The sequence below is a fragment of the Lytechinus variegatus genome, chromosome 6 (genome assembly GCF_018143015.1).
Source record: "Lytechinus variegatus isolate NC3 chromosome 6, Lvar_3.0, whole genome shotgun sequence".
In the NCBI taxonomy this organism is placed as follows: Eukaryota; Metazoa; Echinodermata; class Echinoidea; order Temnopleuroida; family Toxopneustidae; genus Lytechinus; species Lytechinus variegatus.
Window position 1 is genome coordinate 10142259 of NC_054745.1, and position 15053 is coordinate 10157311.

General features: G+C 36.8%; 1 protein-coding gene across 1 annotated transcript; it reads left to right on the plus strand.

Annotated features, from left to right (window-relative positions):
* Positions 1–1018: 1018 nt before the first annotated feature.
* Positions 1019–9397, plus strand: LOC121416505 (calponin-3-like). The gene is made up of 3 exons (XM_041609995.1): positions 1019–1292; positions 3029–3207; positions 9154–9397. The coding sequence occupies exons 1-3, from the start codon at positions 1251–1253 to the stop codon at positions 9278–9280; spliced, it is 348 nt and encodes a 115-aa protein (XP_041465929.1). The 5' UTR covers positions 1019–1250; the 3' UTR covers positions 9281–9397.
* The last annotated feature ends 5656 nt before the right edge of the window (positions 9398–15053 follow it).

The window sequence follows — 15053 nt, forward strand, 5'->3', positions numbered from 1 at the left end:
AGGTCCTAGTCATCAAATTCGTAAAAATTGAAATATTGTATAATTCAAACAATAAAAAACAAAAGAAATAGCGAGTGAGTGACGTCATCGACTCTCTCATTTGGATGTAACTGGCTCGTTCATATAACTATTTTGTTGAAAATAAGCGAAACTTTGAAATGTCATAACTTTCTTATTTTACATCCGATTTTAATGAAATTTTCAGCATTGTGCTTGTCTGATTTTTCTCTATTGATTTAAATCAACATTTTTCTGAGGTGGACTTGACCTTTAAAAGTATCTAGAAGAGGAAGGGGTGTACATGTAAATAAGAGTTATAATGTGATTATTATTAATGGTGTTTGTTACCGGCCTATGCGAGGGTACATCGTTGGAATCTAATTCTAAGTCAAATAAAAGATCGGGTATTTGGAGGTTTAAATTCGAGCAACCATCAAGAAGAAAATACTGTGTAAGGCAGTAATAATACAACGACATGCGATAAAAAGTGATTAACATATAAACGCTGTAAAAAAAGAATTGATTTCAAACCAAGAAGTAATAAGAATGGCAATTCCAAGCAGACACAAAGTACATGTAGAGAAGTAGAGACAAAATACATTGCAGGACGCACTGACTGAACAATAGGCCCCGGCAATAGGCCTACCAAAGTACTAATATTAGCGGACAAGTAGCTCACTGACGGTGTTAAGAAACGGGCGGGGCGCTAGATAATAAAACTAGCAATCGTCGCCCACAATTCGATACCCGATGGTCTCTTATATTGTGACGTCATTTGAAGTACTTTTTGAGTGACCTTGCCTTGCCCGGGATAGACCAGTTCGTAGTGACTTCACGGACAATGTTGGTCAAATGACCTTTCATTTCTTTCATTATGATATGCAGATTTCAAAGCAAGATATTACGTAAGCAGCCTTACATAGCAGGATGAAGAAATTGAATAGACCAGGTGACTAGAATAGCACACCAATGAACGCTTTAAGACTTCAAAGTTGGTGCTTTAGATTTAGATTTTAAGCCACCATGTCACTTTAGTACAAATGAGCTTCCTCTGACCATGCGTAAAATCTTTTGATCATGCGCAGAAAGGAACTATGAACTGGCTTGTACAGCTGGGAGCCGAGCGAACAGTTATCGTCACGCCCATCCTCGGTATAAAACACATCTCACACATCAACGGTACTGACTTGACCAGATAGACCGATATAATTATACTGAATCTATATTCACAAAGAAGGCAGAAAATCACCATGGCAAGTCGATCAACATATGGAATGACTGCTGAGTTGACGGTAAGCTATCATGACTGCATGTACTGTGGACGGTTTTCTGTTCATTTCAATTTCAGCGAAATATGATATGTACCGGTATTAAAGGACAATTTCACCCCAACAAAAAAGTTGATTTAAATACAAAGAGAAAAATCCATATAAGCATTGCACTGAAAAATTCATCCAAATCGGATGTAAAATAAGAAAGTTATGACATTTCAAAGTTTTGCTTAATTTCACAAAACAATTATATGCACATCCTGGTTGGTATGCAAATGAGGATACTGACTCACTATTTCATTTGTATTTCATTAAATGAAATATGAAATATTATATTTTTTCTCATTGCCAAGTGGATTAACGATTAATTCCTCCCTGAACATGTGGAATTAGCATTGTGTACATGGTTCCGTATTGTCGGTCCTTATTGTCAAATTGGTAAGAATTGAAATATTGTATTATTCAAACAATAAAAAAAAACAAGAGAAAAAGTGAAGGGCGTCATCGTCTGTCACATTTGAATGTCAGAGTTGTGCATATCACTGTTTTGTGAAAAGTAAGCGAAACTTCAAAATGACATAACTTTCTTATTTTACATCCGATTTTGATGAGATTTTTAGCGTTATGCTACTTTGATTTTTCTTTATTGATTAAAATCAACATTTTCCAGGGATGACTTCACCTTTAATGAATGGGTTGCGGGACTTATTGTTTTCTCACTCTCTTGTGTTGACACTGTCTGCTAGCTGCTTGTACGATCCGTGCATTCAGCCCGGGGGGGGGGGGGGGGGAGGCACTTCCATTGACGAGTGGATACCATGGGCGACCATGGTGTCTCGAAAAGCACCCTAAACATGGATTTTCCATATTCTTAAAATGCACCCCCTTAACCAGTATTGGCGTTTAAAACCATACCCGTAACAAGTATTGGGAACAAAACGATACTCTTGGCAAGTATTCCCTGAAATGAACATCTAAACAAGTACAGCGATATTTTATTGTTATGTCACGGGTCCGTCGGTTTTACCTTTATATTACACACCATTTGGTTTAATTAGTACGGCCCCACTTCCACACCTCTCGCAAATCAAAACTCTAAACACGTAGTGTTGGGGCAAAAAGGACATCCTTTATAGAACATTTTAATCTTGTTTTATCGTCCCCGCAAATTTGACCCTAAACACGTGGCTTTCCTGGCGATATAGATACCCTTTTTCATCATTTTTTAATAAAAAAAGTTATTTTCCTTTACCAATTTTATTCACGTTTTAAATTTGAATTTCACATTTTCTTTGGTATCATCAGAGCGATTAGAATCTGTAGGTTGTGAGAACCCCCCCCCAATAGTTTATGAAAATGGATCTAACCCCTTTTGACAAATAAGCTCTTCAGAAGGATGTGTATGCAAAAGGGGTTAGATCCACTTCAAGAAAATATATTTTTGTTTTACAATCTATTATGCTTACATGCATTTATCTGTATATATTTTTTATTGGAATTGAAAATAAACGAATTGAATTGAATATTGCAATATTCTTATGCTTTCTTTGATCGTTTTGCTTCGTCTAAACAAGCACTGTCCATCTCAGGGTCCGCGGAAGCGGGGATGGGAGGGGCCCCCATTTTTTTTCAAAAAACCGTGTACAGCCCCCCCCCCCCCCACTTTGAAAACCGTTCCGCGGCCCCTGCATTTTACGAGTGAAATAAAAGTAACACGACATAAGTCAACCGTATGCCTCCCCCTTATACTTTTACAGAATAAGGCTGCTAAGTTTGATACAGAAATGGCGACCAAGGCGCTTGTTTGGATTGCTGCTGTACTTGAAACGGGACCGCCCGAATCACAACAATTGGCGAGCTCAGTTGGACCTGTAAGCCCTGAAATTAGTGAAAAGGATGTCCACGAGCTTCTCAAAGATGGCGTCGTCCTTTGTCAGTAAGTTTTTTTTTTCTGTTTTAGACCTTTACCGATTATCTGGATACTGATTCGTATCCGATCAGTAAGACGAAGGCATGTTTTGTTTCGCAATGCGGTGTGTCGAGGAGAGTGTGTCTAAGTACACAGCAAAAACTGCGGTGTTAACTGGTGTACATAGAGGACCACATCAGTTATTTTACCCCGGTGTAAAATTGACAGTGTTAGTTTAACACCTATCATGCCTTTAGGTATTGTCACAACACATTTGGTTGTTAAATTTATTAATTGGTGTTATGTTTCATATCTAGGGTGTAATTTTAACACCTCATGGTGTGGTCCTCTATTAACACCAACTAGTGTCAGTTTTAACACCACAGTTTTTACAGTGTAGGAAAAATAACACAAGTATTGCAATTGCTTGCCTGACATGCTGCACAATACCGTCAGAGTCTTTTTTTCACCAAATCATTACCTGCTGGGTTTAATACCCCTTTCATAAACCCAATTATGCGGATAATAGGTCGTAAAATCGGAGCGGGACCAGAGTTATCCGCATTATTTTGTTGCTGCAATTATCCGCATAATAGCGGCATCGGGACCAGATTTTGACTTTATGAACGAATTTCCAAGTAATGCGGATAGTTGCCATGGTGCGGTTACAAGGTCACCCTTTTCCAACACAACCCTATCAGAGGGGTGTGTGCAGTTGCCATGACAATTATCCGCCTTTTTTTCAGGTCGGGCGCTCGTAAAAAATAGTGCGGATTATTTTCGGAGTTTGTGAACGCAATTCTTATTGAATTATCCGCATTACTCTTAGGCGGATAATTGGAGGATGGGTTTATGAAAGGGGTATAAGGACGCTTCACTGTTAAAATGATACCCATGTAATTTCCACCAAATTTTGCACAGAATTACTTTAGCACCTATATATTCCAAATATGCAAAAAAGGCCATGTTTTCATGTGCATTGAAGTTCACCTCTTCTCATAGGCGGCGGAAGCGGGGAGGGGACGGGGGCGGGACGTGTCCTCCCCTAAATTTTAGGTGGGGGGGACGGCCCCCCTAATTTTTTTTTATAACCTTTTATTTTTTTGCTTGTCAATTTTTTTCCTGCGTCCCCCCTAAATTCACGTGGACCCCCCCTGAAACGTGTGTTGTCCCCCTCTAAAATTTTGATTGATGACTTTTTTTTTTTGCTTGTCAAAAAATTTTGGGGCGCTTGTCCAATTTTTTACATGTGTCCGTCCCAAAATTTCAGGTGGACACCCCCTAAATTTTTTGGCTTCCATCGCCAATGCCTCTTCTTCTTCCAGTCTGGTACAGTCCGCCACTGGCGTATTATCGTACCTTATTTGACACCTATTTGAAAGGTGTCGAAAAATTTTGCATTTTTAGACCCAATGAGATCACAACGTTGAGTTTAAACCTCTATTACTCAGTCAAAAGCCATCTTAATTTCACAATATTTTACATTATAGTTCAGAATTATATACTTAAAATAAAGAATCAAGTCATATTGCTATTCGTTAGCTTTTTGAAGAGAAACAGCACCTTCATTTTCGAAAATGAGATGTGAAATGCGACAAAAGATATATACAACATTTGAAATTCATTTAACAAATTTAAAAAGTTCAATTAATTATGCACTTTATTCAAAATCATCTAATTTTTACCTAATTTTGCATGGTTGTATAGAAAAGTATACGAAAGAGCTGTGAACATAAAAAATGGGGGTTCATCTGCTTGTTTTCAAACTATCAGCAGTTTTGCAGGAGTTAATGCCCGGGGTTAATGCGTCTTTAACTCTTCATGCGTTATGTTCGCATCATTGCACATTCGTAGGCGTGTTTCGTTCGCATTTTTGCACAACCACACATTTCCCATAGACGTCCCCTGTCCCATTGTTTTTGGAACAATTGCATGCCCCGGAGCGTGACTAGCTACAATGTATAGCCTGGCGTTTGTGTAACACAAAAAAACTCGTCAAGGCGTGTATTAACTAAAGAAACATTTTACATCACTCTCCCATTTAATCTAATTCGAATTCATATTCGTCGTACTCGGCAGCACTGCTAAGTAATGTAGATCTATTTTGAAGAGGTATACAGGCGTTTCAAAAAGCTGAGGCATTGATTATTTTCATCTAATAGCGTCGTAAAATAACACAATGCCATCAAGACTTGCTGTTATATTGCAGCTCTCGCCTCGGCCTCCCCCCCCACCCACTTTCAAAACCGTTCCGCTGCCCCTGAATTGTGCATCATAATGGCGCGGATCCAGTTTTCACCATTGGGGAGGGGGGGGGGGGCAAAAAAGACTTTCATCGTCATTTCCCCAGAGCAGCCGCTCAAGCTGATTTATGTTGGTTTCTTTGAAGGGGGTAGTTCTTACAGTTACTTACAGCTTTATTCTCTTAAAGTAAAAAAAAAGAAGATAATTGTTACAGTAATAATCCCTAACTAAATAATGCGAGAAGGCGCGAAATATTTATTTTTAAATTTCATATATTTTGTCGTAAAAAATGAACATTCTGAACAATGTTGGTCATCATGTTCAAGTTGCGTAGGCAACTAAATAATTATGGCGAGCGCGAAGCGTGAGCAATTTTTTTAAACATAATTATACTGGCCTGATCGAAAAGGGGCCTATTATGGACTGTTTGCTGTTACCCATGAAGACGATACATAGTTATTCAACAATCAAATTATGGGAGCCGTAGCGCGAGCTGAATTTTTTTTGAGGTATTCTGACCTGAAAACTGGACTAAGCACCCTTTTTTATCGTGAACAGGATAGGCCTGTGTATAGTATGCGAGCACGAAGAGTGGGCTAAAAATGCCAGATTTTGACCTAAAGACGGGACACGAAATTCGCAGTTTGTAATCATGAAAAAGATGCATGTAAAATCTTCCTACATGAATAATGCGAGCGCGTGAGTAGAAAACTTGATATTCTGATCTGAAACTGGATAATTTGAACAAAATAAAGAACATGCTTTCTCAATAAAAGGGCGTACACGCAGCGCGAGCTCATTTATGTTGTTTAGTCCATAAAACAGACATTTTATATAGGATTTTTTAAAATATCAATTTGTTAAGCGAACACAATAATATAGTTCTTTGTCCGAGCTAAAACATGCTTTGTATAATATCTTAAATAATATGTGTATTTTCAAGCTCCATTTTAGCCTATTGAGCAAGAAATGTATTTCGTCGTACGGGCAAGTTGAGCGTAAAACGCGAGCGAAAATTTTATATAGTAACATGTTTTTGCATGGTTCTAAGTTATCCACTCATATTTTATTCACTCGTTTTCCTCTTATTTTCCTTTTCTTTTTTCTCCTCCCCTTTCCCTTTTTCTTTTTTTTCTTTCTTTCCCTCTTTTTTCCTTTATTAACGCTCGACGATGGGGGGGGGGGGGTGTGACCCCTTCGGGCCCCAGGATTCGCCTATGATAATTGCAATAATTTTTATTTCATTTTCTTGAATTTTCTGGAGTGTGCTAAGCACCGCCTCCTTAAACTTCATTAGATCTATCGGCCTTCATACAATACCACCTCACAACGTTTTTTGAAGAAAAAAAAATCATTTTTGACAAAGCAGTAACGATGACCGATGAAGGTTTGGTATTGTATAAAGATTTGTGTTGCCAATGTTAGCAATGGTACATAATAATGGCAACTGGCAAGTTGCATGACATTGTGAATTGTGCTTATTTCGGCCTCCCAGGCGTATATCACTTTAAGGCAACCGACATAATTTATAGCATTCTTTTTATAAATTCCCACAAACAGCCCTTTTAATTCCCCTTTCTTATAGGTACTTTTATCAAAAATTCAGGTCACATCTAGTCCTTTGCCAGGGGGCTGTTTCATAAAGCTGTTCGTAAGTTAAGAGCGACTTTAAGAACGACTGGTGATCCTTTCTTACGTGCTAAACCATCGCCAATGAACATTTTGGTGTACACCATTTAACACAAGAAAGGATCACCAGTCGTTCTTAAAGTCGCTCTTAACTTACGAACAGCTTTATGAAACACCCACCGGGACTGTTCTACTTTTCAGTTACGTTGTTGATCAATAACACAATCTTCGACCTCTACGCCCGAAATGAAAACAGCCCCACGATTTCCTACCATCGTGAAAGAGGGGATAGCGCGATCACGGGGAAGGCGCGCATGGGATGGAGAATGAAGAAAATGGAGAGAAATAACAAGTACACCGACGTCTAGATTCTAGACTAGGTCACATCTTGCGCTGACTGGCTTTGCTGTTTATCAAATGTATGCATCATATTCATGATTATACAAGGTGATTCTAAAAAAGGGTAACTAAAGTTCAAAGGTCAGCTAAAAAAATGCATAATTTATTCTTGTAATTGCTATTCTACATAATAAAGTAACTCATCAACTGTAATTTGACACCTTCTTTGTGTCATATCTATCACGGTCACAAAGATATGGTCTATCGAAGGCAAAAGGTACAAAACCCACTTTTCCAAGTTTGTTGTTTTTCTGTACGTGCACGAAACCCACCTTGTAAGGTGTTTGTTTCATCAGATTTCCCTTTCGAATGTCCATGAAATGCATTCCCCTATTCCCCCAGTAACATTTCTGTGTGAGTTTCTGGCATTTACATATGAAATGTTCATCTTTAAAGGTATTGTTTTTACTTTATGAGCAACTGAGTTAAAAAATTCTCAAACCAAGATGAAACATGTGTACAAGTGCATGTATTAGAACTAATAAACCCTGAAAACAACCATTATTGAGAATGAAAAGCTAAAACTACAAGGCAAACCCCGATTTTGTAAATAGGCGTCTTATAGACACCTATATAGTACACATTAGTGCATGAGATGAAATTAAGATGGTGTTTCAGGTCACTTTATATTTCAATTTTTGAAGCAGTAAATAATTATTTTCGAACGCAATTTTTTTTCTGGGCTTCATCTTTGTAACATATCACATACACATGTGACAAGTGTGACCTTCTAGCTCAGATTTTTAAAAGTCAAACCAATGTTAACCAATCACTGTAATCTCTGTTGAACACGTCGTTCAACCCTAACTTTTTCACAGTACCTCACAGTCGATGCTGCATATCTTGCCTCGCTCTTCTTTAAACCCATTGCAGGATTGTGAAATTTAAAAACATGTATCTGATGCTAATCAAGGGCCTGCAAATCAGGATGTGCTGGACCCAAATTGAAGCTAGACACCAGTTTTGTAATATTTACTCGAAAAATGTAATAAGGGTAACATTTCACTGAAATTTGCTGGGAAAATATCTGTTGAAGCCAAAACCAGAACCCCAAACTTGGAAAAGGTGGGTTTTGTACCTTTCGCCTTCGATGGACCATAACCTTATGACTCGTGACAATAATTTGTGACCCAAATAAGGTGTCAAATGAGTTACTCAAATATATAGAATAGAAATCCCATGAATAAATCGTGCATTCTTGATATACCTGACCTTTGAATTTCGGTTACCTTAAAAAAAACACCTGTAGGTAAGTGCTCGGTTTATTAATAAAATCAGCTTGCGCTATGCGCTTGCACATTTTTTGTGAAAAATGTAACAGATTCTACCAATATTAATTCTCACAAATAGTCCGTAAAAAGTCCTGTTTCAGGTCATCAATTAAAAAAACTCATCTCTCGCTTTGCGCTGGTATTATTTATGTAGGTCTAAGGAATCTTACAAGACAGTACTTAAACTTGAATCTCAATAGGACTCGCTCGAGCAGCCGTTCGAAGAAAAATGTGACTATTTTTTCCGTTCTTTCTCTTATTGGACAAATCTGGTTCAGCCCCTGACTACATTTATGTTGAACAAAAAGATTTGAGATATCCATTTCATCTCAAAGTCAAGATTACCAGTCGTGTGTTAAGTTGAATGCAACATGCGAGCAAATGTGTGAAATGAGCCCTTCATGATACTTTTAAATGATTTTTTATGCAGTTTAATCAACGTTATCAAGCCGGGGTCAGTGAAGCAAATCAACTCTTCTAAGATGGCTTTTAAACAGGTAAGTACGTTATTGTTGTCATTTTGTTACTTGAGTATTCGAGTTATCCCAAGTGTCTAATCGGGATCTGCCGATTATTCGATTTTTGTAAATTTTGCTAATCGATTACCTATCGGCGGCAAGCCATCTGAACCATTCGATCAATCGATGTTTACACCCAGGCCTATTATTTACGATTAATGTGTATAATATATAATTTTGTGGTTAATAGCAATTTCGTGACATCAAATTCAGTTGATGTGCTTGATGTATTCTAAATGAAGATAGAATTGTTCTCAGAATACAAATTCGGAGAGATTTAAAGGGTATTTTATCTCACTGATTTTAACGGAGATAAAATATTTTATCTGATATAAAATGGATCTCAGAATACCATACAAGGTAGGGTTAGGCGTTGTGGCGTGCGCCTGTAATCCAAGCTGTGGGGAAGTTACAAATTGGTGCAGAGGTTCGAAGTTCGAGCCCTGGTCACGTCTTTCAGATGGTTACGTTAAAGGTCGGTCCAGACGTAAATAATCAAATAATCATATAACCATTATTAGGGAGTTTCATTTAAAAAGTGGCCATGTTTAAGGGTGGGTTTAGGAATTCATCCAACAAATGTCTTTCAATTTCAATTAAAAATGCGTTTTGTTTTCTCTTTCTCCGTACGTATTGTGTTTTTGACTCGCAGTCACCTCGCGTTTTAGGAAATCTTATTTTAAGCTAAGTTGCGATCATCCGTGTGATTTTTTTGTTCAGAAGTATGTTCCAGCATACGCTGTTCTGGTTCCAGGTCGTGTTTGATTATCACATTCAAGGGGGATCGGAGTCGCCCGGAAAATGGAAACCAATTGTCGTATTGTACGGGATTTATAATAATATACTTCGATGAAACAACGGATGGTTTCAACATTTTGACGAGGCATGTTGATCCCGGATTTGCAAGAATATTTGCACCTAAAGGCCACCGCACATCTTACGATCCGATTGGTCTGCGACTGGCTTGCGACTGAGTGAGGGGAGATGAATCGCAAGGTGGTCATAAGCCTTGACAGACACCGCACACCTTGCGATCCGACTACCATGTTGTCTGCGACTCACGCATGCCTTTTATGTTTTTGATTTGATTTTGATTTGATTTACATATTTCCACATTCCAATAACAAAAGTATATATATAAGTATAATCATTTTTTTAGCATAACATAACAATAAGCAAATGATAATGAATAACATATACATTCTAATAATCTAATTGAAATATATCTATCCCTGATAATTTTTTTTTAATATTAATACAAATAGAAGAAAAAAAAATATATATACATATATCAACATAATACATTTTGAAATGTGAGAGACCTTCATCTTAAGCTTAGAGCTTGGATTGATAAAGGCGTCAATAGGAAAGGGAAAGGAAAATCAGACAAACAGTGTAATAAAAGAGGCTTATCTTTTATTACACAAAATAAAAGGAATATTACAAAAAAAGTAGATAGGGAAAGAAAAATTCAAATGAGAAAGTTATAACCATGTTTATAGAAGTGAGAATTCAAGTGCGGGTGGGGGGGGGGGCTGTAATATCGATTGGTACGAAACACACATAGATTTTATGTATTATATTTTAACAGTGTATTTCTCTTCAAAATAGCCTTGAATGAATAAAGTGTAGAGCATAACTTAATTGATTGATTGATTTTATTTGTCAGGTAACTGTGAACAAGTACATGAAAATATGAACAGTAGTGTATACCTTGACAGGATTGCACATGAAAGCCGAGATGGCTTATTTCCAATGGGGTCCTTACATCAGTAATTGACAACAATGTACATCTATGAAAAAACACCTATAGAAATCTACAAACTACATCAATTAAGTCTAGACCACTAAATTTACACGAAGAATTGGAAAACTTAATATATAAAAAGACAAAAACAAATAAGTTTGCCATGAAAACCATTTACGCAAAATTTGATTAAAATAATTGTAAAACAGGATGAGTAATCGATCATTACTTCTAGGTTACATATGAAAATTATACTATTATACAATTAATGCACATTTCTGAGTGTTATGACGATGCAGCACACTCGAGGGTATTTACAATTATGCGAAAGCAAGAGGCGCTTGCGCCGAGTGCTTTTGCATGAAATTGTGAATGCCCGAGAGTTGCTCGCATCGTCACTAACATCACAAATCTTAAAATGTGCATTAATTGTTTTATGAAACGGGTCGGCAAAATGAATTTTTCATGGAAATCTTGTTCAAATCCCTCCAACTTGTGTGCGATCAAAATGCACAGTGCTGTACGATCGCACAGACGAAGAGATCACAAGACTGCCAATTATGACATCACAGGCGTATCTACTATGCGCGCCTAAGTAAGCGCATCAAAATCCTAGCCAGCCTCTTACTGAACGCGTATCAGTTTTTACGTGCTATAGCTAGCGCTATTGGAACTAATGCTGCACGAAAATTGCACAGTGCTGCACAAAAAATGCACAGTGCTGCACGAAAAATGCACGACTGGAAGGTTGCGCATAATTAAAGCATAAACACGTGACTTGAATACGCACTCACCATTGGCTACATCCTTGAACCCGTTTTATAAAATCAGTTATTAAATAGCGCTAAATGCATCGTAACTAATACAAGATTCATGAATCGTAAAACCTAAGATATGAAAAAGTACAAATAAGTTTGACATCAAACTTTCACGCAAACATCAAAAGATGATGAAACAATGTAAAACAAGTTGATTAAATAAATCATTACTAAATAGTTATATAATTATAAGACTACATGATACACATGAAATTAGAAAGAATATTTAACATTACAGAGTGGGGACATTTTTTAAGTGTTGTTTCAACACTATTTTAAATTGTGTAAAAGTCTTAACCGATTTAACATGATAAGGGAGGGAATTCCAAAAAATGTATACCATTATAATAAAATGTGTTGCCAATTTGACCATTTCTCATAGTTACAACAAAGTTAAACAGACTATTTCTTGTTTCATGCCCGTGAATATTAGATGACCGTGTACAGTTTTTTGAGATGTAATGATATTCGTTTGAATAGAAAATTTTATGAACATGGTGAAGTATAAGTTGTTGCGACCTCAAGTCTATGCGAAGAAGGCCAGCTTTTTCGATTTCATTCTTCCCAACATGTGTTCTTGGGTGTAAGCAAGTAATAAATCTAACAATCTTATTTTGAATAATTCTAAACTTTTTTCTATCAACCTTTCCAAGACTGCAGTACCATGCTGCATTAGCATAATCAAATAAACACTGTATTAATGAAAAGCTTAAGATGCGTCTGGATTTCGTATTCATGCAATTTTGATACCGGTATAGAAATTTCAAGCGAGCATTAGCTTTTTTGACAATAGAGTCAACCATAGATGTACATGAGAGATCACTATTTAATGTCAGGCCTAAATACTTCACGGAATTCTGTCTCTTAATTAATTGAATGTCAGGTGTTAAATTATCCCCTAAATCTGCACCGTAATGTCTGATTAATTTGTGTGCTATTATTAGTTTTGGAGTCGTCAAATGAAATTTGTCAGAGTTTCGTGTGGGATAAGAGTGGATGGTGTTGTTAATTGTGAACATATTTTGAAAGGAAGGGGGAAGTTCTCCTTTTTGTATTTGAACATGAAGATAGCAGCTTGAAATGTATTTATATCTGAAATTTTCAATGTTCTTAACTTAAAAAATAAAGGACTGGATCTAGTAAGATATTGTGATCCTGTACGAATACGAACTGCTCTTTTTTGTAACAAGAAAATCGAATTCAGTTTTGTATTACCGCAGTTACCCCAGACTATGTTGCAATGTGATATGTGAGGGAAAAACCAAGACATTATAAAAAAGAAAAAGAGTTTTGGGAGGTAATAAGTATTTTAATTTGGAAATTATCCGAACACCTTTAGATACGGAAGTGGTGATTTGGCGTAAATTATTATTCCACGATAAATTGTCATCAATAGATACTCCTAAAAAATGGAATGTTTTTTTGTTGTTGTAATACGCTGTCAATATTTATCGTTATTTCTTCGTTAACTGCATGGGTGTTATAGTGTTTAAAATGCATAAAATGTGTTTTGTTTATATTTAAAGACAATTTGTTGCATTTGAACCAAGTAGACAATTTACATAATTCATCATTTAAAGTAGATACTACAATTTCAAGTTTCGGGTGAGAATAAAAAATATTGGTATCATCTGCAAATAGGATAAAAGATAATAAGGGGGAAGTTTTCGATATATCATTGACGCATAATAAGAAAAGAAACAGCCCCACGATTGACCCGTGCGGCACACCACATTCTACAGTTTTAAAGGTTGGATCTGTTCTATTATATGTAACATAATGTATATTGAGTTATATATTAACTTTAATATTGACAAATTTACAAAATGCTTTAGCAGTGCAATATAACCAATTATTGTCACCAGTTTTTTTTTACATAAATGATTTACGTGATAGTTCCACTTCATGTTTTCTTCCACAAAGACACCTAGATACTTAAAGCTATTCACTTGAGTCAGTAAATGACGGTCAATTTTTAGTTGTAATCTTTTAAGCATTTTAGGTGTTCCAATCAACATACTTACAGTTTAATCATAGTTTATTTTCAAATTATTCATGTTCATCCAGGCAGATAGACTTTCCATTTCCTTATGAAGGACGAATTCGGTAACTATCTTCGGTAAATATCTTTATGTGAGAAATATATTACTGTGTCGTCAGCATAAAGGTGTACGGTGCACTCTTTAAATTCAGAAATTATATCAATAAATAAAATGAACAATAAGGGTCCAAGGAGAGATCCCTGGGGTACTCCCTTAAAAATGACCCTTCTGATAAAATTCCATTAATGGATGTACGAATTCTTCTATTAGTCAAATAACTTTTGAACCAACGCAATTCATCACCAGATATACCAATATTTTTACGTTTAAATAAGAGAATTGCATGATCGACCAGGTCGAAAGCCTTTTGAAGGTCTATACAAAATAGCCCCTGTTTACTGCCCATTGTCCATAGAATTGAACCAGTCATCCGTTACCTTAGCAAGTCAGAGCAGTAATGGTAGAGTGATTCGGACGGAATCCAGATTGAAATGCAGAAAGCAAAGAATGAGTTTGAATCCGGGGGGGGGGGGGCACTTCCATTCACGAGTGGATACCATGCGCGACCATGGGGTCTCGAAAAGCACCCTAAACACGTAATTTCCATATTCTGAAAATGCCCCCCTTAACAAGTATGGGCGTGTGAAACCCTACCCTTAACAAGTAATTGGAAACAAAACGATACTCTTGGCAAACATTCCCTGGAATGAACCCCTTAAACAAGCACAGGAATGTTTTATTGTTACGGGTCTTTCGGTCGTCGGCTTTACCTTATTTGGTTTAGTACGACCCCACCTTCTACATCTTGCGTAAATCGGACTCTAAACACGAAGTGTTGGGGCAAAAAGGACATCCTTTATAAAATATTTTAATTTTGTTTTATCATCCCCGCAAATTTGACCTTAAACACGTAATTTTCCTAGCGAAATAGATACCTTTTTTAATTATTTTTGTGTTTTTGACACCCTTATCACGTTACGTACGTAACGTGCTCTATCGTGAAAAAGACATCCTTTTCACGTCTTTTTTTGGTCGCGCATGGTATCCACTCGTCAATGTATGTGCCCCCCCCCCCGGGGGGGGGGGGGGGTTGAATATAACGAAGCAAGTGCTTCTGCACATCTTTTTCCCATTAATTTAGACACACAGGGTAGAATCGATATCGGTCTATAGTTGTTAAATTCACCATTCACCATTCTTGTGAA